At 37.0% G+C, this 27,910-nt stretch overlaps 2 protein-coding genes across 3 annotated transcripts; one reads left to right on the forward strand and one right to left on the reverse strand.

Moving 5' to 3' along the window:
* Positions 1-3,061: 3,061 nt before the first annotated feature.
* Positions 3,062-13,583, reverse strand: lgals8a (galectin 8a). Of its 2 annotated transcripts, XM_084433098.1 has the most exons (9): positions 13,433-13,583; positions 13,163-13,251; positions 11,068-11,278; positions 8,896-9,024; positions 8,570-8,620; positions 7,859-7,885; positions 4,735-4,823; positions 4,428-4,593; positions 3,062-4,129 (listed from the first exon to the last, which is right to left on the reverse strand). In XM_084433098.1, exons 1-9 carry the CDS (start codon positions 13,469-13,471, stop codon positions 3,980-3,982), a joined length of 951 nt encoding a protein of 316 aa, XP_084289224.1. In that variant the 5' UTR covers positions 13,472-13,583; the 3' UTR covers positions 3,062-3,979. The 2 variants fall into 2 exon arrangements, with proteins under 2 accessions (XP_084289224.1, XP_084289223.1); XM_084433097.1 differs by lacking the exon at positions 7,859-7,885 and having other exon boundaries at positions 3,827-4,129; positions 13,433-13,582.
* A 163-nt stretch (positions 13,584-13,746) lies between these two features.
* On the forward strand, positions 13,747-24,706 carry galca (galactosylceramidase a). Its single transcript, XM_084433081.1, has 17 exons — positions 13,747-14,141; positions 14,233-14,301; positions 14,404-14,467; positions 16,671-16,784; positions 16,888-17,027; positions 17,112-17,150; positions 17,248-17,375; positions 17,473-17,628; positions 17,710-17,834; positions 20,182-20,309; positions 20,419-20,508; positions 20,604-20,693; positions 20,780-20,924; positions 21,005-21,185; positions 22,400-22,563; positions 23,807-23,883; positions 23,964-24,706. The coding sequence occupies exons 1-17, from the start codon at positions 14,013-14,015 to the stop codon at positions 24,105-24,107; spliced, it is 1,983 nt and encodes a 660-aa protein (XP_084289207.1). The 5' UTR covers positions 13,747-14,012; the 3' UTR covers positions 24,108-24,706.
* Positions 24,707-27,910: the final 3,204 nt, after the last annotated feature.

A 27,910-nucleotide genomic window follows, 5' to 3' on the forward strand; every position in this document is an offset into this window, starting at 1 on the left:
TGAACTGCATGATGTAAACTCAGAATTCCAAGAAAAAAAGTCTGAGAATTCCAAGAAAAGTCTAAATTGAGAGGTGTGAACTCATAAAAAAAGTCATAATTATGAGAAAGTCACGATAACCTTATTTATATTCAGTGGCAGAAATAAGCTTCCATGTTTTTTTTCAATAGCAGCCACCCTTAAGTGGCTGGTATTGACTTAACCTTTTTCAAGTATTTTTCCCATTCATTTCTCCATTAAGATTTCAATAAATATAAGCCTTAAACCAAACCAACCAGCTCTGACATGAATCATTACAAATTTAGATTTGAAGAAAAAATGGAAAGGTACAAGAGAGCATGAACTACTCCTCCCATGAAGCATTGTGAATGACACAATCAAAAAATAAACTACGGTATAATATAAAACAACACCTTTTAAGCTCACTACAAAATATTCTGACTCTGTTGTAATTCACAATGCTGCATTGCAGTGACCGATCGTTGCTGAGCTCTTTTGCAGTGATTTACGTTTCCATAGTAACAATGACTCCTCTGGTTGGTTTCTTTCTATTCAAGATTACAGTGTAGTGGGATTTGGCTATTAAAAATATCTTTTAAAAAGACATTGAAATCACAGACTAATGGCTCCTACAGCTGCATGTCTTGACATTTGAAAGGCTCTTAAAAGGTTTTTGTGCTATTAGGGTTAGAATTCACTTCCTCTATGGAGAAAATAAATGGGAGTTTTACTTTTGGAAGCTGACTGTTGTGTTCTTGAGGTGTCAGTCAGCCCATAAGCGGGATCATTTCGTGATCAGTTCATTTGTGGTCAAGTATTCCCTGAACTGGTGAGACGACAGAGAATCAGTTCAGTTTTCGTCTGTTTGTACAGCCTGTGATTCAGACTCACACAAACCCATCTGTCCCAAAGTCTGACACGTTTGGTCATACAGTGATAGAGACAGACAAACTTTAATGCGACGTCACTGCCTTTATCTCTCTCGGGGGTTCTGTCGACAATATTAGTGGTATTATCTATGATAATTATGCTTTGGTTATATATTTGGTTATATATCGCATCACATTTAAACCAGGTGTCACCACAATATGGTCATGTGATTATGTGCCAAAATGCAGTTTACTGGTTTTCAGCTACAAAAGTGGATTATTGTGGATGTTAATAAATTCACAACTTTTTTTCAAAAAATGCTCCGATTGGTCTTTATTGACTTGTTCTTTGTGCTGTGAAATCTTTACTGATTGTTATTAAGTAAATGTAAGATAAATTTTTTTTTATATATTGTTAGTAATATTTCAATATGAAAACTTCCTGGACCGAAGCATTTTAGGTTTACTTGATTATCCGTACATCGTTTAAATTTAGTATAATGTTAAATGTGAGTATCAAATATCAGGCTTTTGAGGAACATTTATTTGTACATTTCTCAGTTATCATTGTATTGTTTAAACATTGTGTTTAAAAATCATAAAACTAAGCTTTTCAATTTCATCTTACCAAGACACATTATTGGAAGATATAGAGTAACAACTGATATTAAATGTATTTTAAGTTGTCTGCTATAAAGAACTCGTTGATTTATATTGCGAGCTATCAGAATTTTTTGGATATACTTTTTGGCCAAATAAATATCAGCAAATGCACCAAATTGCATATTTTATTTTGAATAAAATTGAGGTGAAAAATCTAACTATATCATACTGTATGATCCATAAATAAAAGCCTGATGTATCAAATATGATACTCAAAAAAAAAAAAAAACTATATATATATATATATACTGTATAGGTTGTGTAATTTGCGTAAGAATACAATTACCCTGCTTCATTGTTTGACATATTTAGTTAATATATTTTGATAGTTTATTATTTTATTTCCCGGAAAGGCCTTATATGGGCAATGATATACCTGTTACATGGGTATTTTATTCATAATACAATGAATATAACATTTGTATGAAGTGTTAAAGTATTCACCCAGTAGTACTTTAAGTGTTTTGCTGGAGAGTGTTGCTGAGTTATATGTGTGTGCAGAAGAGGCTGTAAAGGGTTAAATTTAAAGTCCCCCTGTGGTGAAAATCAAGCTTTTAATGTTGTTTATATGTCTATGTGGTGTGTTTGATGTGCTTTAAGACAAATCATGTACAAATAGTATTTTCTCCTTAAAACTGCAGTGAACCAAAGCTGGTGTTTCTGATGTCACAAACTACCTTGCAACCAATCAGGTCAACGAGTGGATCTCTGACCTGGTGTGAGTGGAGGCGGGGCTAGTTTGCATATTCATAGAACCGCGCATACTAAATGAGGCAAGGGTGTAGAGTTACATTCAAGCTATTTTAAGGCATGAATAATTTTTTTCCCCAATTTTTATTTTATTTTGGTGATCAAAGACGTTTTAAAGGGATAGGGAACTCGCAGTTTCATTTATAGACTACAGGGGGACTTTAAGGTCAAAAGGGATTAGTCCGCTCTACATGACTTGTGTGTGCTCAAAGCAGAGACGAAAACGTGTATTACAGCAACTTCATAACTATTATGTGTTAAGTATGTTGCTATGGATGAAAAGTGACCCAGACAAGAGGAGAGAACGCATAAAACAGGCCTTTTTAAAGGGGGCGTTGCCAGTCTGAATGACCTCAGTTGGGGAGGTCACTAATTTATCTTTACATATCAGTGACAACGACAGTGATAACAGATGCTGCTTCATGACCAACCTGAAGAGATTCTCCAGCACCAGAACCATCGCTGATATTGCCTCGATTGAAAAATGTAAATGTAAATTGATCAGTTGACTTAACTTAATTTTAAGGCAACGGGTTTCCTCACTTTTTTTAAGTAAATAAACCATGCGTAATTAAAAAAATTAAGTTATGTGGAACTGTCAAGTTCACATAACTTAATGTATTCAATTACACATTAAGTATATTTAAAAATATTTAAACCATGAGATTTTTCTGATTCTAATTTCATGTCAGGCTTTACAGGGTTAATGCTTTCTACTGAGATTCCTAAATCCAAATGGACTGAAAAAAACATCACAAAACACAACTGTAACTACTAGACATTGTAAAAGGTATATATTATATTTTTATTATATTATAATATTGCTTATTTCTAATACATTGATCAACAGATCTCAAAGGAAAAACAAAAACAAATGATATTTATATATTTTATAATATATCTCAAATTACCAGACAATTCTTAAAACTATTGGTAGCAAAAAGCAATTGTAGGCCATTGGAATATTGCATAGATCTGCAAAAATTATAAATAAAAAAAAAAGATAAAAAAAAAGATTTACTGATCTTCAGTTTCTGGAACTTAATGGCGAACGTGATTATTGATTTGATAATCCTTTAAGGCTATCATGCCAATGCATTAGTGCAGGCTTCATTAGCTAATTATCTGCTTCTCTGATGTAAAATTACACCTTCTGCAGAAAGGAAAATGAAATGTTTTAAGAAACTCAACTTCAATTATTATACTCATTACTGAAAAGGTTTATGGTTGGATCAGGATAGGTATGTTTATCTACCCTGTAAATCTGTAATTGCAAATGCCTGGAATTAGTTTGGAATGATTCCGAAACAAATGGCCGGACAGACAGACAGTAGTTACTGTCACTCAACCATTAATATCCTGCCAGATGGGAGTTTTTTCCATCCATCTGTTATGTTCGTGGTCTACAACCTTGTTTGACCATTACAACCATGTCGCGGAATATTGATGCTAGTTTAAATGTGCTAATAGTTAGATAAAGTGGTTGAGGAGTAGAATTTCAAGACAGATTAAACAGTGATAGTGGCATAAAAATGTAAACAGACCAAACTCCAGGTCTAGCATACTAGTCCACTTTCATATTACAACTTGAACAAGGTAGTTAAAATAGCTGAGATTAGCATAGCCACAGGAGTCACAGGTTGATTAAATATACTTGGTTGGAGAAAACATGGGAATGGTCTTCAGGCTGGAGCTGCTCACCACATCTTGACATCCTTGAGCTCTAGATCTCCCACAATCTCTAGCACATCCACACAATTCAGATCCTGCACACGGTGCCTGTAATTCAGCTGGTGGAACCCGTTTACTGCCACTTTAAACTCCTCAGCTTCACACAGGATGATCATCTGCCATGGAAGGGCATGAGGTAGAAGTCAGTGTTCAAAGAGCAGATACCATTCAAAAATACAAAGCTACAATGGATAAGATGCACATGCAGGAACTGCTGAAATATCTAACTAAATCATGACCTCCATCCTGTATTTTCAAAGATATCTTACGGTTTGCTGTTAAAAATGACACTGTGAATGCTAAGTGAACCAGGACTAAATGTATAATTTTCTTTTTTTGGTCCGGACCAAAAGAACCAAGAGAACCGTGACTACAAGTGTGAACACACCATTAATGACAGGAAATGTCTGATACCTCAAAGTATTGACCAGGTGAGAAGGGAAAGCTGGAGAGGCAGCGCTCCTCGGACCCCCAGCAACCCCACAGGAAAGAGTTTCGAACAAAGATTCCAGTCTTGAAACGAGGGTTTAAGTGAAAAGCAATGTCCTCTGAGTTACTGATGCGTAAGTTTACTGAGAAACTATGGGGATAAAGGAAGATATAGAAGACATCAATACATAATTTAATGAGAAATGGGTTAAAAATGACAAAAAGCATTCATTATATATAATATATCTATAATATTCCAGTGGTATTGCTGCTGGTTGTTTTCTTCTCACACCTCTGTGGGGAATCAGTGATCTGCCCCTTCACCATAATGGAATCTCCTGGACGCAATCCTTTCGCAAGTTTGCTCCTAAAAGGAAGACTCTGGAGAGAAAAGGGACACATCTTTCAGATTCAGCAGGACAAAGACAAAGTGCAATTTACCCAACCCAAAACCACCGGTGACACTGGATTTTATTGTGGCCACCAACCACAATAATAAATCACAGCTATTATTACCAGTCTCTAAAGGCTGGAATACACTACACGACTTTTAAAATCGAAACATATCCCAATTGACATGCACTGAAAAACTGAGGATCACACACTACTAGACTTTTTCAAGTTGTTCCAACAACTGCAAACTAACACAGAACGTTGCCTCGTTGCTAGAAGGTGCATGACAAACAAAAACAATGTATGTTCTAAAATCTGCTCAAAATATAAAATATGTTGAAAATATCATAAGCTACACGATTTCCTGTGAAATCTGTTAACTACAACTAGCTCTGACTCGTCCAGAATGCAAACAGGGCAAAGATCTCTGCAAATTCGTGTAGTGTATTCAACCCTTAAGGCAGTCTTCAACCCTGCTTCTGGAGACCCGCCGTCCTACAGAGTTTGGCTCCAACCCTAACCAAACACACCTGAAGCAGCAAATCAAGTTCTTTAGGACAGAGATGGGCTGCATCCCAAATCACATACTTCCCATTTAGTATGCGAAAAACAGTATATGACAAATGAAGTATGTCTGAATTCACAGTTCTCATAAAAGAGTAGGCAAAAAGTAGCCAGATGACTGACTTCTTCAGGTGAGATCCTGAAGTGTGTATAAGATGGACACTTTACTATCCCATGAGGCCACGGGAGAGGGTTTATGAACGGCAGTGAAGCGAAGCAACTGATGCTGGTAGGTCACGTGATAATGACAACATGGCGAATGTAGTACGTCCAGATTACATTCATACTATATAGAACACACTTTTTAGCGGTCACAGAGTACTTATTCAAAATAAGTACCTACTCAAGAGAGTATGGGATTTTGGATGCAGCCATGCCATATTATTGAGAGATATGGGGTTCCCTGGCTCTACCATTGCACAAGCATAACGTGTGTGCCTTAAAAACCAATCGCTTTCGTTTAGAGTTGAGCGACAGTCAGTCACTGTTTGGGATACCATAGAAATGAATGAGAGTGGCCGAAAAATTCCAACCTGTCGCAAACTTGTCTGTAGGTGCGTTTCCATTACAGATTTGCACAAAACTCTTGCGATTTTTTCTAGATGCCGACAAAAAACTATTGCGAAATGACGGTGTTTCCATAAACCGATGTTATGCGACTAAAACGTAATTTTTTCCTCTCGCGATAAGTCATTCCAAAAATCATAGCAACGGATATTGGTAGGTTTATGTATCTCAGCCACCGCACTGGCCATTATTATTAATCAAAGGAGACGTATGTGTGTTATCCAAGCATTAATGACAAGGAAAGACCCTTAGCCTATACTTGAGAGCGGCACATTTGAGGTGTTTCTGGGTGTGTCTCACTCATTTCTGCTTCAAGGTCTTGATTGTGGCATTTCTTTGAGGTTTAGAATCCAGTATTCCTGTAATTCTTCTGTCTTTTATGAATTTAATAAAGAACTCTGTCTCACATTCTGTCCAAACATACCGCGTCATCTACATCAGTTGACCTGTAAATGCGCAAAAACTGTTTCCATTGCAGTTTTGCGGAATATTTCTTTTTCGAATTGCCTGAAAAAACGAGTGTAAAAACGTATTTGCGATAAATGGGAGGTTTTGCGAAATTGCCGTGTTTCCAGTGGGCGCATCTTCAATTCGTAATTTCAATTTGCGCAATTTAAAGGGTAATGAAAACGCGGCTTGTGACTTTCTTATAAAACAGTTGTTTTTTTTTGGTGTAAACTCAAAAAACTAGATCAATCCAAAATGTATATTTTATGGAGAAAATGTTGAAGATTAGCCGATAGGCTGTCAATTCATTAAATGATAAACTGTTTTCCCACAAAAGTGGTTTATTCAGCATAGTGAAGCCTGTCCTCCATTGACATCCATTAACGAAAAATAATCATCTGGCCTCCTTTCCTGGTGTCCGCAGTATTACCTTTAAGGCTTAAAGCCTTACAGCGCCACCAGGAATGCTTGCAAATCACATGCAGGTGTGCAGAAGCAGGTTGGATATAAACTTCACAGGACAGTTTTGGCTTGCTTAGTTGGGGACATTTAATATTCAACAATATTATTGATCTGCCTTACTTAAGGTGGACGATGATGCAATTTTCTTCTAGAAACAAACTTTGTAGTATTATTTTCATGTTATCACTGTGAAGCTGATTTGAAACAATCTGTATTGTAAAAAGCGCTATATAAAGGTGACTTGACTTGACTTGACTTGACAGTGGGTCTCCAAAGCAGGGCTGAAGATCTCTACCTTAAGATGTTCCAAGTGCATTGCAATACTGTATGGTTGCTAAGGTGTTGCTAAGGCATCTGTTAGGGTGTTATAGGTGGTTCCCAGGGCATTGTTAGGCAGAGTTTTCTGGCGGTTGATCCCTAAGCCACGCTGTAGGAACAGAAACCAAGCCATTGACAAAATGTCATCTCCTTCATCATGGTTGGTTAGAACAAATCTCAGATTTGCATGGAAGAAATGATCAAATCACATCTGGTTAGGTCATGGTATTAGTCTAAGGGATTATTTTTGCTCATGTCATCATTTGCTAGGAGAAAATTGTAAGTCTGATTACTTAGAAAAGTAATGGCACACTTCTAGCTCACCCAAAAATGAAAATTCATGAATGAGCAATAGTTATATATATATAGTGATGCTTGTCCATTAACAATAAGACACAATTAAATACACCATTTCTTGAGGTTGTAGTCTTCCTAGAAGTCCCTGATCAGTAAGGTGCTTGCTGTAAAGGCCTGATTTAGGGGTCAAAGTGACCTGGTTTCTGTCCAGACTGTGAGGCACCCACCTCAATTTGATTTCAATCATTCTGAAATCAAGTTATGCAGTTTGATCTGTAGTCAAAAGTAATGCTACCACATAAAAACTGCATGTGAAAACAATTTCATGTTTGCCCTTTAGGAAATTATTCAGCCTGACATGTACTCACCATGTCACCTGACTCCGACATGACTGACTATTGGATGAAAGAGGAGGGGAACGTTATAAATAAACAGCTTCAGCTAAACTATCTATTTGAGAAATTATTTTCATTTTAAATTATTTAAATGATCTTTTTCACTAACACACGTGCACACACACTACCGTACAAAAGTTTGAGGTCATTAATATGTTTTTTTTTTTAGAAAGAAATTAATACATTCATTCAGCAAGGACACATTAATCACATTTTTTTTTATTTTAGTACAATTAAATGCTGTTCTTTTGAATTGTTTATTAATCAAGGAATTCAGAAAAAATAACTATTTCCACAAAAATACTAAGCAGCACAACTGTTTTCAACACTGATATTAATAATAAATGTTTCTTGAGCATCAAATCATATCAGAATGATTTTGAAGGATCATGTGACACTGAAGACTGGAGTAAAAATGCTGAAAACTCAACTTAGCATTCACAGGAATAAATTACATTATAAAATATATTACAAGAGAAAACAGTTGTTTTAAATTGTAATAATATTTCGCAATATTAGTGTTTTTACTGTCTTTTTGACCTAATAAATGCAGTCTTGGTGATCATGAAGTGACTTTTTTCAAAAACATTCCTAATCCCAAACTTCTGAACAGTGGTGTGCATATATATAGAAATTAAAAAACACAATGACTAAAATTAAAACAACATCAGCGTAGTCACTTACATAAGGCGGTGATCTTTTGCTCACAGCGACGTTTGTAGGTGTGATGGGGTTCTGAAAAAAATATCACATCATCATGTTTCCATCCAAAAATGCACTACCAACCACATCATAAACAGTAAATGTGCTGATCAAATAAACAGTGTGTGCATCATGTGCCCCTGACCTACAGTCTACAATTGATCTAATGCTATTCTCTACATATAATATACTATATTGACAGTATTTGTGCATATACAGTATCTGTCAGTTTTCAGGCTACTTTAATGCAAATGCAAAAATGTTCTTTAAATGGTTGGAAATCCTAATAAAAAGAAAAAGCACGTTACCTTACTCGCTGAACTGGGAATGAACCCAATGGCCTGAATCTGAACCTTCCCTGATACGGCCAGCGTGTCCACCTTCTTGAGCTCTAACCTGTGCCTGTACTCTAGCAGATGAGAGCCGTTTACCGCCACCTGGAGGAGATTAAACAAAGTCATTTGTGAAATCACAAAGCATTTTTCCTGAGCACTTCCACTTCTTTTGAAGAACAAACAAACTCGTGTTTGAGAGTGCCATCAACTGAAAGCATGTGAATTAAAAACACGATGGGAAATGACTTGCTGATGTCACAGCTCTCATTGGCTTAGAAATACTTATCTTATCTAAAATTATACTCCATTAACTCTACTTTCATATTTAATGTGTGAGAATAAAGTACAACCTCTATAGAATTATATATAGCTCCTAAAAGGACAGTGATGGACACAATATGAGATGGGAGTAAAAATGTTCTTTCAATGCTTTAGTGTTTGCCCGTGACAATTTTGCATTCCCTCGAGAAAGTTAGCAAACCTTTTGCATTCTCTCAAAACCTTTCCTAAAGAAACTTTTAATTTGCTCGCAAAATATATGAAATATAGTTTTTCCTTCCATCTCATATTATTTCCATCACCAATTATGCCTAACCCTGAAACTAAACAGTTTTTTTCGAGTGAATGTAAATACATTGAAGTTTAATTGCCTAACATCCCTTTACAATGAAGAGATTTTAATCATATTCCAGAAATCATGTCTTTATTCGACTGAAAAGATGGACAAGACACATATTTTGAGAGTTAAAGGAATAGTTAACTTAAAAAAATGAAAATTCTGTCATCATCTTGAAGATGTCAGACAGTAAACAAACAGTTGCTGGTCCCCATTGACTTCCATAGTATTGTTTTTCCTACTATGGAAGTCAATGGTGTCCATCAACTGTCTGGTTACCGACATTCTTCAAAATATCTTCTTTTGTGTTCAGCAGAAGAAAGAAATTCATACAGGTTTGAAACAACTTAAGGGTGAATAAATGTCATGATGACAGAATTTTCATTTTGAAGTGAACTATTCCTTTAAACTCCATTGACCTCATTGAACTGAAATATTAGAAACACTGAATTAGGTACAAAAGCAGCAGTATTTTAAATACATTAATTTCATCTGTAACAAAGAACAAGCAGTATCTGCTTTTGCTAAGTTGCATAGATCTCTATACCACTATGTGAATTTTTTATTCCTCCCCTGACTGCAGCCACCTACTCTCGTCTACATTCGAGGTGTTTGGCATCTCAAACACGTCTAATGTTTTGATCCACAGAGCCACCATGTTTACACTTTGGGGGACAGCTTACCTGCTGCATATTAAGGAGAAAGTATTTTAAAAGTGCAGTAAGCGATTTCTGAGAAACACAGTTGATATCTGAAATCAACCCAAATGAACAAACCCTTCATTGCTCTGCCCCCAAAATGAATGAACATGCAATGCAAGAGTAGATATCTCTTTATCATAGCTAAAGCGAAGATGACAAACGAACAACAAAAGCAAGAACAAAAAAATAACACACAGTCCACAAGAGTAGGCTGTTAGTCTCCAGCAGCAGCAAACGGTCCTGTTACTGCTAACATTACAACAACAGTATATCTTGGTTCTGTGAAACACAGAAAAGCCAATGTTACTCCCGTGTGGAGGAGAAACAACTCAACCCCGGCGTCCGTTTTCAGGCCTTCCCGCTTCAGTCCCTCCAGCGCTGGAAAGCTTTTCTAATATTAACACTGGTCCTAAAGTTCTTGCCTGATCATAACCCTTCTTTTTCCAAAGATAATCCTCTGACCTTTTTCATTCGTAATGTCTTTCTTCAAATCTCCCTCTTGCTCACTCTCTCTCCTCCCCTGTCATGAGTGGACATGCCCCCTACTGCTGATTGGCTACAAATGTGTAGTGGCACTCAGTCTGATCCACTTTCAACACCAAAAAAATAAAATAATAATAATAATAATAATAATAATAAAAATTGCTTACTGCACCTTTAACATCCAAAAATGACCCACTTCACCTTTAACTTTACACATACAGCTAATATAAAGTTGCTAATGTATGATTTCAAACAAGAGAAAGAGATTAAAGCTGACATCATATGGCACCAGAGATAGATGCCACTGAACAGAGGAGGCAAAGTAATAAAACGCAAGTTTATAACCTTGAACAAATCTTTCTGTACGAGTATGATGATCTCAAAGGCAGTGCCGTGCCTGAAGGGCATCAGGTAGTGGATCTCCTCTTTTCCCCAGCTCTCCTTCTCCAGCGTGTTACAGACGATGTAGGGAGAGCGCTTGAAGCGAGGATTGAAATGAAAAGCCACATCTGCCCGAGGCTTCACGCTGCTCCCGCAGGTCAGGTCCACCTGAAACCTGCAAGACAGTTTACAGATTCTCACTGTTTGGACTGGATGTGGATATGAACATATACCAGGGTGTTTCAACAGATTTCAACTGTATTCTTTTTGTTATATGGTTGTTAACCATCTTGGAAACTTTGACCAACCGTCATCATTTATTTTTATGAACAGATTTTATCAATAGATTGTATTGTTTTTTACACCTGTTCAGCACGCAGACTTTCATTCTTAACATATGGCGATGACTGATGATCTAAGCAAAGAATAAAATAAACTACTTCAATTTGTGTGAAAATTATATAAATCTTTCCACATTTTTTATTTCCACAAACTGTTCCTCAGCTGTACCATCATTTTTATTTTGACCAACAATTTTACCACTAATAAAGTTTTTTCAAACATTACTGTACTTGGTTACCAAAGAGACAATGGTGTAAATGATAAGCATGATGGAGATGAGATGCAAGTCATGGGGATGTGTGAGGAAAATTAATATTACATTATGTGAAAATCTCAATTAATTGTGTATATAAGATACATAAAATGCTAGCCATGAAATTAGGCAAAAGAGTTGGCTAATTTCTGAAAGTTTGGTAACACTTTAGTTTAGGGTCCAATTCTCATTATTAACTAGTTACTATGATATTGTCTGTTTATTAGTACTTATAAAGCACATATAAATGTCTTATTCTGCATGACCATATTATACATCCCTTAATCCTTCCCAATACATAAACTTAACAACTATTATTAAGCAGTAATTAGGAGTTTATTGAGGCAAAAGTTGTAGTTAATAGTTAGTTAATATATTGAGAATTGGACCCTAATCTAAAATATGACCAAAATGTCATTTACATCACAGAATGTTCTCAAAACACACAAAAAAAATTGAGATGGAAGATTGGAAATGACATTTCATTTCAGAAAAAAAGAGATGCGTTTAAAAATGAAATAAACCTAGTTATTTCCACTGTGAGAGTTAGTTGACAGTAAAAGTGTGTGAAATATGTTTTAAGGGCCAGAAATGGCCATGAAAAAAGGTTTGGTGCTTCTATCATCTCTTATTTCTATTGATATAATATTTCCCTGCGTGAGTAAAGTTAAGTCAGCATGTTAAATATATAGAGGAAGATGGCTTAAAACTAGAAAGACCCCTTCCACCTCAACTGTTACAGGACTACCTCAAGTACTTTCAGTCTGGGGACTGCAGTGACATGTACAGGGTTAGTTCACCCAAAAATAATTTTTTTATGTAAAAAAATATCCTGTAATTTACTCACCCTCAAGCCATCCTAGGTTTATATGAGTTTCTTCTTTCAGCCAAACACAGTCTGAGTTATATTAAAAAAAAAAAATCCTGGCTCTTCCAAGCTTTATAATGGGAGTGAGTAGAGCCTGAGATGAAGCTCAAAAAAGTGCATCCATCCATCATAAACGTAATCCATACGGCTCCAGGGGGTTAATAAAGGCCTTCAGAAGCGAAGCAATGCGTTTTTGTAAGAAAAATATCCATATTTAAAACTTTTTAAACTATAATCACTGGCTTAACGGCCGTACGCAAGTCTAGTTCTGGCGGAAGAGTGACCTCTGACCCTAAACTGCGCTTCTGAAGGCCTTTATTAACCCCCTGGTGTCGTATGGAATACTTTTATGACGGATCATGGATGCGCTTTTTTGGGCTTCAAAATATCAGGATTTATTCACTCCCATTATTTAGAAAGCTTTAAAGAGCCAGGATATTTTTTTTATATAAATCTGTGTTTAACTGAAAGAAGACAAGCCATATACACTTAGAATGGCTTGAGGGTGAGTAAATTATGGGATAATTTTCATCTTTGGGTGAACTAACGTTAACCCTTTATGGTGTAAATGATATCGAGGTTGTTTGGGTTCTCACCTGTCGGAGTCACTGGGGACACTGCCCTGGATGAGCACCATCTCTCCGGGATGAAGTCCGCCCAGGATGGTCCCAGCATAAGGAATCGTCTACAGGCAGAAATTGGGACATGAGACACAATGACTCAGTTTGTCCTACCTTATAAGTCCACAAGATACAACAATTAACGCTTTCATTGACAGATAAACAGTTGAAGTCTAAATTAACTTATCCGTCTAACGTTGCATAGAGACCCATATTAGGAAAAAGTATAAATAGAGTAAATCTTACTGGATTCATTATTGTTTGTTTCGCATTTGCGACAGACATATTGACAATGCTGTTCAGAAAGTCTCTTTATATGCTGTTTTTACGAGTTAATCACCAGCTGAGGAAGAAAATATAAACGCTTTCTGCACTTTCACTTCCGCATGTGTTCAGTGACCAATCAAAGCGCGAGGTGAGCGCGACGCGTTCAGTAACCAATCAAAGCGCGATATGAGCCCAACGCGTTCAGTGACCAATCAAAGCGCGATATGAGCCCAACGCGTTCAGTGACCAATCAAAGAGTATGGCAAGAAACGAGTGCAACGCGTTCAGTGACCAATTAAAGCGCGATATGAGCGCGACGCGTTCCGTTTTTCTAATACTGAAATATAAATACTTAATACAAATGACATAATTTCAGATATTTGCATGCACTGTTCTTGAATCAATGAGCTCACGTTTACCTCCTGCATGTCTGTATAAAGAACAATGACATAAGAGGAGTTTCACTTGCAGTTCGATCGGAGCACATGACACGGAAGTAGCTGCACATAAACATCATGATGTCAGGCTTCAGCAGCAGTTAATAATCATTCATCAAACCATGCAAACATACACTCTGCTGTTCATTATATCCTGTATTTTGGGGTGCTCTGCTCAGTTTTATGTTATAGATGACCGGACTGGATTAGGGAGAGAGTTTGATGGAATAGGTGGATTAAGCGGAGGAGGAGTAAGTGAAGTTTTGTTCACTTTTTAAAGCGAGTCTGGATAATTGTGTCGGTGGTTCAGTGCTATTGACAAAGTGTCGCTTTTGTTCTCAGGCTACTTCGAGACTTCTTGTCAACTATGAAGAACCGTATCGGAGTCAGATACTGGATTTCTTATTCAAGGTATTGGGTCACGTGAGCCACAGATGTGTGACATTTAAAGAAGGAAATTTTTTTGAATAACCGAATGTGTTGTTAATATGTTTTGGGTTTGGTTTTATTCAGCCCAACTTTGGAGCTTCACTGCACATCTTAAAGGTAGAAATAGGAGGCGACGGTCAAACTACAGGTAATAAAGTGAATCTGTTGTCTGTCTGACTTGTCCTGATCGATTAATTTGTTCCGTAATGCATTAAAAAATTAATTCATACAGTCAAAGATTTGAACACACCTTTTCTATAATAAGTATGTTTTTGATTTCTGATTTAAAATTAATTCAGGTGGAGCATAACGTTTTTTTTATATATATATATATATATATATATATATATATATATATATATATATATATATATATATATATATATATATATATTCCTGACAAGAAACCCATAATAGTAGTTTGGCATAATATTGTATTGTTTCATAGCAAACTTGAACACTACATGAATGAGTCATATGATGCGAGTCATGTGGTACCAACATGACAAATACAAAAAAAACATAAAACAGGAAATGACATGATGATGAAGTGTTCATTCCTGAAATTCTCTTACCTTTTTATGATAAATCAAGGTTCATTCAGGTTGTAAAATGTCATGTGATGATTAGATATGTAAATGTAAATATTGTACAATGTATAAACTTTTATAAAAAAGAAAAATTAAGATGTGTGTACTATTTAAGAAACAAAGCATCTTTTTACACTAAGTGCATATAGCCCACCTTGTTAGCAAAGGCTTTTTGCATGAACTCCACTATTGTCTAGTTAAGCCAAACAAAATGACAAAAGAAGTTCATCCGGTGAAGGAGCAGTAGGCTGGATAGGAAGGACAGTGGAGTTCAATGGACCAGCCGACCTGAGTTTGAATCCACCTTTTTCCGATCATATTCTTCTCCCTAAACAAAAACAAACAAACACTGGTTTGACTTTATTTTAAGGTGTCCTTGTTACAGTGTAATTATACATACAAGTACTCGAGTAATGTTAATTAACTACATGTACTTACTGTAGTTTGGTTTAGGGTTAGTTGCATGCAATTACATGTGTAATAGGGACACTGTATAAAAAAAAGTGTTACCAAAAGCCGATGGTAACACTTTTTTTTTAACAGTGTCCTTGTTGCACATGTTGCATGTGCTTGCATTTAAATTATGCGTAGTTGCATGCAACTAACCCTAAACCAAACTACAGTAAGTACATGTAGTTAATTAATATTACTCAGTACTTATATGTATAATTACACTGCAACAAGGACAACTTAAAGTCAAACCGGTGTTTGTTTGTTTGTTTGTTTTTGTTTTTAATAAAGAATAGAGAAAACATTCTAAAAGTGTAATTTACTTTTAGACTATTTAGAATGCTTTTTGTTACCATGCTGTTGATACTGTGGCTCTCTTCCTGGGACTTCAAGGACATCTTTATTGATCAATATGGGCATAGTATCCTGAATATGTTGTTGTTATTACATACTGATTTATAATGTACTACATTACACTAAGGTACAAATAGTATAAATAACAAAAGTATAATTAGCATCTAACTAGAAATATTTACACTTAGTGGAAAGAAAATACAGTTACACTTTATTTGAAGGTGACGTACTGTAGCTACATTGTATTTACTCAAATAAGTACTGAGTAATATTAATAAACTATATTTACTTCTTATAGTGTTACGTTTGGTTTAGGGTTAATTATGCATCATTTACTGTTATTACTATAGTAAGTACATGTTGTAACATGCAACTATGTCACCTTAAAATAGTGGGTAATACTTTATTTTACAGTGTCCTTGTTACATGTTACATGTACTTACCGTAGTAATAACAGTAAATTATGCATTATTAGATGCAACTAACCCTCAAGCGAATCCTATCGTACCCTAACCCTATAGTAAGTACATGTAGTTACTTAATATTAATCAGTACTTAAATATATAATTACACTGTAACAATGACACCTTCAAATAAAGTGTAACCAAATAGTGTTACCGAAAAAGTTTTGTTCCCTCAGTGAAAATAACGCTTTTTGCACTTTGTAAATAGACTCTGCATTATGTAGATTATATGATGTTGTTTTTTAAATAAGACAATTTTAACTTTTGATTGACCCAATGATAGTGATGCAAGGGTAGTGTGGACTATAAAACAAGTATAATGTAAAAATGTTTTTACACTTAATTATAAAAATATTTCACACTTAGAAATACATTTTTAGACGAAAACAAACAGTTGAACAATTACCAGTCTCAGCCATTTAGGTTTCAAGAAACACTATTAAGAAACTTCAAGTTTGGATTACTGACCTTTTTCTTCCCGTTTGATTGACAGATGGCACAGAACCCTCTCACATGCACAGTAAGGATGAAGGGAATTTTTATCGGGGATATGAGTGGTGGCTTATGAAAGAAGCTAAGAAGAGAAATCCAAACATCAAGCTGATAGGTAATCTATTTGTTCCATACTGAATTTGCCATTTATATTATAAGGACAGAAATAATGTAGAGAAGACCACAGATATTTGACTTTCAATGGTTTGATTTTGAAGGTCTTCCCTGGGCATTTCCAGGATGGGTTGGATATGGAACCCAATGGCCTTATTTCTTTCCAAATGTTACTGCCAACTATGTTATTACATGGATCATGGGAGCAAAGCAGCATCACAACCTTGACATTGATTATATTGGTGTATGTATTGCTTATAATTAGTCTGTTACTGATGTCTATTTTAAAGTGAACCTTTATTTGAACTAATTTTGATATATTTTTCAGATATGGAATGAAAAAACATGTGATCCAGCATACATTAAGGTAAAAAATTGTAATCTTAGTTCCAGCCTAACTACCTTGGCAATACAATTATTAAGATTTTAGTCAGTCCAAATTTGTCTGTCTGTTATTTCCATAGGTGCTAAGAGATATTTTGGACCGAGCTGGTTATACAAATATCGGCATCATTGCTGCAGATGGAGACTGGTCAATTGCAGCTGCCATGTTGAAGGATTCATATCTGAATGATGCTGTTGAGGTGATAGGGTGAGCAGTTTGGAACATTTGGCCTTATAAACACATATTATCAACCAACTAGCTGAGTTTAAACTAAAGTGTAGTTATAGTTTACAGTCTTTTACAGTGTCCACTACCCAGGCACCCACACGGTGAAGGAAGCTCTGATGACGGAGAGGAAGCTTTGGTCATCTGAAGACTACAGCACCTTTAACGACGACATCGGTGCCGGATGCTGGGCTCGCATTCTGAACCAGAACTACGTGAACGGCAGAATGACCTCGTGAGCTGTTTTCAGAAAACTTTCGCTATCTCTGCACTGTGATACACATGATGTGCTCAGAGTAAGTCTGCTTTGTTTTAGGACTATATCCTGGAATTTGATTGCAAGTTACTACGAGAATCTGTCCTTTGGTGGAGATGGGCTGATGACAGCGGAGGAGCCCTGGAGTGGACATTATGTAGTGGATTCTCCCATATGGATGACTGGTAACATGTTTACAAAGCTCCTTTCACACAGAGCATTGATCCCTAAAACAATTGCCGTAGATTTGCTAGAGTGCCTTGTGTGTGAACGCAAACACATTCCGGGATTGATCCTGGGATGGGCACCAAGTAACATTTCTGGGATCAGTCCCGGAACATGCCCTGTGTGACCAGTTCTGTAAGGGGTGTGTCGTAGTGATGATGCATGTGTCGTCGCAATTACTTGGGTATCGTGCGACTCTTTGACTGGGGTTTAAATGCAGATCAACGTTCACTTTGCACAAAGTTTATGTTCATCATCCTGATGTCACGTGAATACACATTATCAGTGTATTTTGTGAAAGGCACTTAATAGTCATTTAAATTTGCTGCCCATCTTGTTTTTTTTTTTTTTTTTAATTGCCCTTATGTTTTCAGATCATGTTATGATCTATATATATATATATATATATATATATATATATATATATATATATATATATATATATATACAGTGCTATGCATAAGTGAATACACCCATGCTAAAGTTGACTAAAAAGAGGAATAAAAAATCATATTTTGGAAATTGAACTTAATGCCTTAATTTAAAAAATTTGGAAAAATCCAACCTTTAAGGACACCAATTTTCTTTGTGAATGAATAATGTATCGTAAATAAATAAATGTTCTTCCTTAAAATACATGGTGCATAAGTGAGTACACCCCTATGTTAAATTTCCCATAGAGGCAGGCAGATTTTTATTTTTAAGTATTTAAAAAAAACTTTTTTTAGGATACTATGCATCCTGATAAAGTTCCCTTGGCCTTTGGAATTAAAATAGCCCCACATCATCACATAGCCTTCACCATACCTAGAGATTGGCATGGGGTACTTTCCATAAGATCATCTCTCAATGCAAATCAAACTAGCTTTTAGGCTAACTGAAATAAAACCATGCCAATCTCTAGGTATGGTGAAGGCTATGTGATGATGTGGGGCTATTTTAATTCCAAAGGCCAAGGGAACTTTATCAGGATGCATAGTATCCTAAAAAAAAATACTTAAAAATAAAAATCTGCCTGCCTCTATGGGAATTTAACATAGGGGTGTACTCACTTATGCACCATGTATTTTAAGGAAGAACATTTATTTATTTACGATACATTATTCATTCACAAAGAAAATTGGTGTCCTTAAAGGTTGGATTTTTCCTAATTTTTTAAATTAAGGCATTAAGTTCAATTTCCAAAATATGATTTTTTATTCCTCTTTTTAGTTAACTTTAGCATGGGTGTATTCACTTATGCATAGCACTGTATATATATATATATATATATATATATATATATATATATATACCTAACCATTCACATACAAATTGGGTTATCCACCTTTTTCCGACGCCCCATGATGCTTTGCGCGAAATATGGGAGTAACTACTGATACTGATACTCAAGCATCAAAAAGTTTATAAAGACAACGTAAAAGTATTTCAAACTATTAGGGGTGTAAGAATATATCGCAATGCAAAAATGCAACAATATGTATCGTGGATAGTTCACCCAAAATGAAAATTACTGTGAGAAAAAAAAATCTAGTTTTAAGAGTTTTAGTGTCAGTACTACATTAAACTACTATATATAACGTTGAATATATTGATAATAATGCAATGGGGGAATATTTGTGGGTCCTGATAATGCCAAATGTCTTATGTTACCAGTAAAAAGTGGCCTACATTATTTTAAATATATATTTAGTCAGTGACAGTGCAAGCATATTCGTCTAAAATAATTCTGTATTTTCAACTTCAGAATCATGAATATTTGTCTGGTGTCACTATTGTCCTGTGCATTGGGTTTCCAACACCAAATCCAAGCCTATTCATTTATACCCACAATGTAATACCAAATTTAGCATTTTCATCAACAGTGCCTATTTTGTTAACCTTTTATCATATGTCTTGGAGTATCGCAATTATATCATCTCGTGAGTTCAGTATCATGACATGAGGGTATCGTTACACCCCTACAAACTATGAATCAAGCTGTTTAATCCAAGTCTTCTAAAGAGACAATTCCTTTATATTATGAACAGATTTCGTTTAGGCTTTTATTCGCATATAAACATTGATCAACGCAAATACATATATGGTATACACTTATATATACGGCAAATGCATTATATATGGTAAATGAATCCCAACCCTGCTTGCTTGATCTTCTAGAACAAACATCATTGGTTTTCACACACCAAGTAAGCCCGTGGGACTGAGAATGGCTTGTTGTAGCAGATGAATGTCATTTATTTCCTCGAGTGTTGAATTTTGTTTCTTTTTCCTGTATGAATTTCTTTTATTTCTTTTTCCCTGTAGCACACACAACTCAATTTACACAGCCAGGCTGGTTTTATCTACAGACGGTGGGGAATCTCACCAGTGGAGGAAGTTATGTGGCTTTAACAGACCGTAAAGGGAACCTAACAATTATTATTGAAACCATGGTGGGTGGTTCATATTTTCTTAGGTCTTGTGAAGGACACAAGTTTCAGTGAATCATTTATTTTGACCTCTATGCACAATATGTACACTCCTCCACTTTTCTTTTTCTAGACACACAATCACTCTCAGTGCATTCGTCCTCCTCTTCCGTACTTTGACGTTTCCCCTCAGAAAGTCACATTTCAGCTCAAAGGTTCTTTTGTAAGTGCAGCTCTGTCCGTTCTTGATATTTCAATCCATTTATTTCTTAACCCTAAGGCTTAATTTGATGTTTTCTGCTTTCATCTTTTTTTCAGGCACATCTCACTGACCTTCAACTGTGGTACTCAAAATTGGATTTTGAGACCAAAAAAGACACGCTCTTTGAGCGGAGGAGTCCTGTTAAGGTTTAATTCAATCAGTTCAGTCCATGTTTCATGTCTTAACACATTGCAGGATTGGCAGTAAAGGTCTGCTTCCTGTTTCCACACAGGTCTATAATGGTTCCTTCACCTTAAAACTGGATGTCGATGAGGTTTACACAATCACAACAGTCACCACTGGACAAAGAGGTTCAAACCCAGAGCCCCCCATATCCCGCCCGTTTCCGAAGAATTACTCTGATGATTTCACTATTGGTAAGGAGTATTAGTGTCAAAAGGAAACTATTGGCATTGACTCAAATGACATTTCTAACAGTATTTCTTTTCATTCCAAGATGTCCCTCCATTCTCTGAGGCTCCGTATTTTGCTGATCAAACCGGAGTGTTTGAGTACTTCAGAAACAGCTCAGATAATGGCTCGCACGCCTTTACCTTACGACAGATGATCACTGAACGGCCGGTCACCTGGGCGAGAGATGCCGACCAGACCATTAGCATAATAGGGGACTACAGCTGGTATGTTTGTCCTCGGAACAGTGATATTTTGATGAGAAGATTTTTTTTATTTTTTTATTACACACATCATACTAGCACATAAATATGGATCTGGATGTCTACAATGCTAATAAATTGAATGACCCTTAATGGGCCATATCATACACCTGGCGCAATGCAGCACCAGGCCCGACACAAGTGTTTTTTGCTAGTTTCAGTCCGACGCAGTTATCATTTTCACGTCCTGCGCCATGTTGTTTAAATAGCAAATGCATTTGCGCCTATTTGTGAGCCCATGGGTGTGCTGGTCTGAAAACGAGGTTCAGGCGCATTGTTGACGCGTTGCTATTTTGAGGCAACTGAAATAGACTGCGCCATTGACTAATTGAAACGAAGTCAATGGCGCAATATTTATTTTTGGTATTTAAAGAGTGCGTTAGTAATGTGCATCTATAGGTGGGTCCATAACGCACGTACACTCTGCTTATTATACACACACACTCTGCTTATTACACACACAGGGACGCGCAGCAGCACACAAACATGCCAAATAAAAATAAAAGGATTACAATGTAAAAGATTATTATTGTGTACATAAAGATATGGTGGAATCCGGCTTGTCCCGTAGATGGTCTAATCACACGCTTTAACCTCGTGCATGAGCAGATCCGTTCCCTCTCTGGAGAAAGCGTGCAGTCTTTCCGCTTGCAAATTCCGCCATGTTAATAGCGAATCCGCCATGGCGTGAGCGCAACTGGCTTTTAAAGGGAATGGGAGATGAGACTCTGATTGGTTTATTGCACGTTACGCCCAAAACACACCCATTACTCATTAAGAGAATAGGGACAACCCTTTTAGACCATGCGCTGGGTTCGCCGATCATTTTTCCCGTCATTAAACTAGCAAAAGTGAATTTGAACAATATTTTGCTTTTAAATTTTTGTGTGTTGTAAGCCTGAGGAAGGTTGATTGACCAAAATTTTGTGATGATGCAAGTTTAGACTAATCTGTTGGACTTATACATTTATTTTGGACGTCCCAATTTATATTGGACGTTTATCCACCACATCTACAAATGATTCGGGGGTGCGAGGCTCTATATTTTCTATTTAGAACACACACTTTGCAAGATATTTTATGAGATATTTAACTCAATACTGCAGTTCTATAGTAAATGGCATTGATTAATTCTGCCTCATAATTAATATAACCAAACTTCACTCATGTCTAACTAGGTCAGACCTGAATGTGTCCTGTGATGTCCTCATTGAGACACCCACCACTGGAGGTGTGTTCCTGGCGGCCAGGGTTGATCAAGCTGGAGAATCCGTCCGAGAAGCAAAGGGTGTCTTTTATTGGCTTTATGCGAATGGAACCTATAAAGTGACAAATGACATAGGTAACAATTTTGTATTTCCCTTTCTTTGAGTACAGCGTGTTCACTTTTGGTTATATCATTATAAACAGGGTTTGAAATTAAGTTTTCTCCAGCCAATTTTTAAGCTACACCATAAAATTACAGGTAAATAAAATAAAAGAAGTGGGTTTGTGTGTCAACTTTCTGTCGGAGAGGTGAGAGAGCGAGAAAGTGCAGCTTGTATCGTGTTTTCTGCGGAAAATAAGTATTGGAACCGTTTCAGATATTTCAGTATCGTTATGTATCGAAAAATCTATATTTTTGACAACACTACATTGCACTTAGTTAAAGGGGTGGTATAAAGCCCTTTTCACAAGATGTAAAATAAGTCTTTGATGTCCCCAGAGTGTGTATATGAGGTTTTAGCTCAAAAAAAACCACAGATATTTTTATATAGCATGTTAAAATTGTCACTTTTTGAGGGTAAGCAAAAACACACAGTTTTTGTGTCTGTCCCTTTAAATGCAAATGAGCTGCTGCTTCTGGCACAGGAGGCGGAGATACAACAGTCTGTCCTGAAAATTTCTAAAACTTTTAGCCTTTTATGTTCAAACCGGAGTCAGACAAAGATGAAGAGACTCAAGAAGAAGTGACAACATGTAGACAACATTTCTGAATGGTTAGTTGATGAATTTATGTAGCTTATATCTTCTGGTCATTGATTAGCATATTCTGTCATGATAATCTATAAATCGCGTTCCCGGGGGTGGAGTTTATGTACATTTTAGGGTTTGTGACATCACTAACCCGGGAGGAATGTCGTGTAGTCGTGTAGAGGTTTGTTGTAGTCCTTAAAAAGCAATTTCTTTAAAAGCAAATATATCCCTTTGCTTTGAACTTTGGGGGTTGTAACATTGCAGATGTTGTTTATGCTCAAACAGCAACATTACACACTAACTAAAGTTAAAAAAGTGAAATCATAATCAACCACCCCTTTAAGTTTATTACATCAGATGCCTTTTTAAAAGACCACAATTGAAAAATGCATGTATTATAAATAAAATTCAACCCGCCAAAGTGGCTAGTAGGAGTGACTGCATTACACGCTACCGCTGAAATCCAACCACGGTTAGCAGGTGTTGATATCAAGCCCTGCTTACTAAGCTATATGAAATTATTTTTACCCTGATTACAATCTTAATTTTGTTTTAACTTAGTTTGGTTCATACCCGAATTAACCATTTTTGTTGTATTGTGACTGATCTTTATGTTTTTCACACTAAAGGTGGAAAGAGAGTTCTTGCAGAAGGGCTGTCAGGAACAAGGGAAGGTGTATGGTATACCTTAACCCTTAGTGTCAAGGTAACATCTACACACTTATGTGCAACCTTTTAACTATTCATTATGTCTTTGTTCTAAACTGTGCATCTTTTGGTTCGCAGGGATATTTTGCCTCAGGGATGCTGAATGGCTATCCGCTGTGGGAGAACGCTGTTGTTCTCGAACCCAAGAATGGATGGGCTGCACTAGGAACTTTCTCTTTTGAATATGCACAGTTTGATAATTTTGAAGTAAATGCATATTGATTTCCGCTTACTTTGATACCTCACATTCATGTTTACTTGATTATTACAAGTTCACGCCATGTCGGAATTACCGTAATTACGTCATCGTAGAACTCTCAATTACAACAAGAGCTCTGACTTGTACCACATGACCTCTGCAATCTAACTGCTGCAGATTCATTTTGCCGTTGATAATGTTGGCATATAAACACACAATTCTGAAGATGTGAACAGCTCAGTCACAAGTTGTCGTCGCGTAATTACGGTAATTTCATGGCATGAACACAGCATTTTGGTGCATTGACTCCTTTCACCATGTTCAGGTTTCTTAATATTTTTTTATTTTAGTGCAAAAATAACACTGTGATGAATGTCTTCATTTTATTTGGTGATTTATTTGGTGATTTTTTTTTTTCTGTAATGATCGGTTTATGATTGGGGATTTATAAATGAGGAATGCGAGTATGAAATATTAATCTTTAAAAAGGGACATTCTGTGCCAATGAAGTTGAAGTAGACAGTGAATGACTTGCACTACCAGTTTAAAGTCTGGACTTATTTGTTTTACACAGTTTTAAATTGTACTTGTATCTTATACAGAATAAAAATTGTGGAATTTTTTTTTTGTTTGAATGACTCCTTCAGTACTGCTTAGAAAGGATGTACAACATAAACAGATAAAAGAGACCTGACTTGTACAAGAGCAGTCTACACATAGGCTGTGTTCGAAATCGCCCCCTATATACCCTCATTCACTTGTCCCTAAATTACTCAACTAATATAGTCCACTTGAAGGAGTGAATGAAAACGAGTGAGTGAATTCGTACACTGAGTGCACCGGAAGGGCTGCTGTTTTTGCATAGTTTGTGCTTGCTGTCTAATAATCATTTGAAACTTAGCAAACTGGCAGCTCCAGTAGCAATGAAACGATTTATCTTTCACCGTCTTTCTATCTTTCACATAACACTGTCATGGAAACTAGCATTGTTAAACAATTTAATAATCAATTAAAAAGCATTTATTAATACCTGTAGGATATTACGCTGTACCCACATTGGAGCAGTGGTTTGGAAAAAGGATGGATGATTTGATGCGCCATCTTCTGGTCAGACACAGGAATTCATTTTGTACAACTTACAGTGCATTATGGGTATTCTCTAGCCGTTGAGCGTACATCGGTTGTACACTCGTTATTGCAGTGCATTATGAGATTGAATGAGTGCACTTGATAACGTCTACAATTGTTTCAGACACTACTGCAAATGGCTGTGTGTGGGGTGATTTCAGACACAGCCGTAGAGATTATGATGTTCTAGACTAGAGCTGTGTCCCACTTGAGAGGCTGCATCCTTCGAAGGCCGCGAAGGTCGGACTGAGCATTGTTGAATGGTACGGTCTAGCGTCTAGCCTATGGAGGACTGTTCTTGTTGCCTAGCAACTGCGACAGCTGCTGTTGACGAGCGGCAGTTACGTTTGTAGGCTATACTGGTGTTCTGCCCTTCAGGCATTTAAGTTTAATTTTTATGCTTTTAATTTGGTATACTTTCAGTTTCATGCAGACTCTTATTTTGACGTTTGTTAACTGAGCTAAAACAGGAAGTAGGAAACCGCATTAGAAACGCGATAGAAACGGCAGACTGGTTAAAAATGCAGACAGTCATTTTGTCAGAGAAAATTCATCTTGCCCGTTGATTCCCCAGCAGAAGCATCGCTTGTATGTATATAATCTTTGTTCTGACTAAGATAACTTTTAAGCATTTGATTTTGTGCTGTAAAAGTAATGTTCATAAAGCTAAGTGGTTTAGCTAATTTCAGTATTTTGCTGTTTGTTTTCTAGTTTCACTCTCTCATTTCTCATCACTCATCTCATATGTATGGATTCAGTACAATGTGAAGAAAATAAATCTGCATACAAGGAATTTTGGATTTCTTCATGTTCATGAATAGAGAGAGTTTAGCTCACTGTTTAGTTGGAGTTGTTACACCTCAGCGAGAACAGTACAGTGAAAAAGCGCAATCCGGCTGGAGTTTTCAACATCTTGAGAAGCAAGTAGATAAGCAAGATAAGTAAAATGGAATCTGAAAGGACTGACAATGCATCTGCGCGCACAAGAAAATCAAGGAGCTCTCACTCATCGGCATCGAGTGCAGCGGTAAGGGCGCGCGCTAAAGCAGAGGCGGCGAAGGCACGAGCAGCATTTGCTGAGAAAGAAGCAGAGCTGAAGGTACAAAGGGCAGAGAAGGAAGCAGAGCTACAATTAGGCAAAGCAAAGCTGGAAGCCGAACTAGGCGCACTGGAACTTCAAAGAGAGGCAGCCGCAGCTATTGCCCAAGCTGAGGCATTAGAAGCAGCCGAACTAGATCTAGAAGGTTCAATCAAGACCGATGTATCTTCTCAAGCAAATTTACAAAATGAAATTGTAACACGCACTAATGAATATGTTGAAGCACAAGCTGAACACAACGTACCACAAACTCAACCATCTGCCAATGCAACATTACCCGATGCAACATGGTCAGAAGGGAGCTACGTCACATGGAATCCTCCAGCAGAACGCAACTTACAGTTAGTGGATGGGCAAGAAGAGGTTGAAACCCATAACAGACCATCTGAGTATAACACAGCGGTGACAAAGCCATTTTTCAGCAACCATGCTAAATTCAGGGATGTAACCCACATCAGCACACCACTTAATGGAGGTCATGCAGGTCTGGTAAGATATGATGGACATCATACAGCACCCATTAGAGACGGTGGACTTCACACAACACCTGATAGAGACCACGGACACCCTACAAAACCCAAGACAACACATCATCCTCACAAATCACCACTTAAAGCAACAGCGCCATCATACGTGCCTGTGTATGCTTCATCCAACCCAAGCGTGACACCTGAAACAGAACACCTGGCACGATACCTGGCTCGTCGTGATTTAGTGAGTACAAGTCTCTACCGATTCGATGATAAACCTGAAAATTATTTAGCATGGCAGTCATCATTTAGCAATGCTACTACAGGCTTAGGACTCACCTCTACTGAAATGTTAGATTTGCTGATTAAATGGCTCGGACCAGAGTCTGTGAAACACATCAAAAGGATTCGCTCTGTGCATGTCGGGAACCCAGATGTAGCACTTAAAAAGGCCTGGGATCGCCTCCAAGAGTGCTACGCTGCGCCTGAAGTAATGGAGAAGTCTCTTTTTAAGAGATTGGATGAATTCCCAAGAATATCAACCAAAGATTATGGGAAGCTGAGAGACTTAGGCGATCTTCTTATGGAAATACAGGGTGCCAGAGAAGAAGGTTACCTCGCAGGATTGGCCTACCTGGATACCGCCAGAGGCATTGGGCCCATCGTGGAGAAACTCCCTCACGGGCTACAGGAGAAATGGCTCTCAGTTGGCTCAAAATTTAAAGAAGATAACAAAGGCTACTTCCCCCCATTTGATTACTTTGCCGATTTCATCTGCGACGAAGCACGCCGGAGGAATGATCCCAGTTTCATGCTTCTATACGCCAGCAACAACGGACTGAAGTCAGACAAGGTAGTCTCAAATAATCATGGAAGAAAAATGTCCGTTTACAAGACAGACATCTCTTCAGGTAAAGACCCACCTGCGAACTCACCTGAGAGAAAGCCCGGTGGGCCAGAGAAAAACTGCCCCATTCACAACAAACCACATTCTCTAAGGAAATGCAGAGTATTTAGAGGGAAGACTCTTGAAGAAAGAAAGCGCATTCTCAAGGAGAATGGAATTTGTTTCAAGTGCTGCATATCAGCAAGTCATCTTGCAAGAGACTGTAAAGCAGCAGTAAAGTGC

The sequence above is a fragment of the Rutilus rutilus genome (assembly GCF_951802725.1).
Source record: "Rutilus rutilus genome assembly, chromosome: 15".
Classification (NCBI taxonomy): domain Eukaryota; kingdom Metazoa; phylum Chordata; class Actinopteri; order Cypriniformes; family Leuciscidae; genus Rutilus; species Rutilus rutilus.

What these genes read in the sequence shown, in the direction of transcription:
- lgals8a (XM_084433098.1), bottom strand. Translation starts at nt 13,471, where the DNA reads ATGTCTGTCGCAAATGCGAAACAAACAATAATGAATCCA. An exon ending in AACAAACAATAATGAATCCA is followed by an intron (nt 13,252 to 13,432) that starts GTAAGATTTACT and finishes TTCTGCCTGTAG; the next exon opens with ACGATTCCTTATGCTGGGAC. An exon ending in GCAAAAGATCACCGCCTTAT is followed by an intron (nt 7,886 to 8,569) that starts GTAAGTGACTAC and finishes TTCATCCAATAG; the next exon opens with TCAGTCATGTCGGAGTCAGG.
- galca (XM_084433081.1), top strand. Translation starts at nt 14,013, where the DNA reads ATGCAAACATACACTCTGCTGTTCATTATATCCTGTATTTTGGGGTGC. An exon ending in TTCTCCCATATGGATGACTG is followed by an intron (nt 17,835 to 20,181) that starts GTAACATGTTTA and finishes TTTTCCCTGTAG; the next exon opens with CACACACAACTCAATTTACA. An exon ending in CAATTATTATTGAAACCATG is followed by an intron (nt 20,310 to 20,418) that starts GTGGGTGGTTCA and finishes TTCTTTTTCTAG; the next exon opens with ACACACAATCACTCTCAGTG.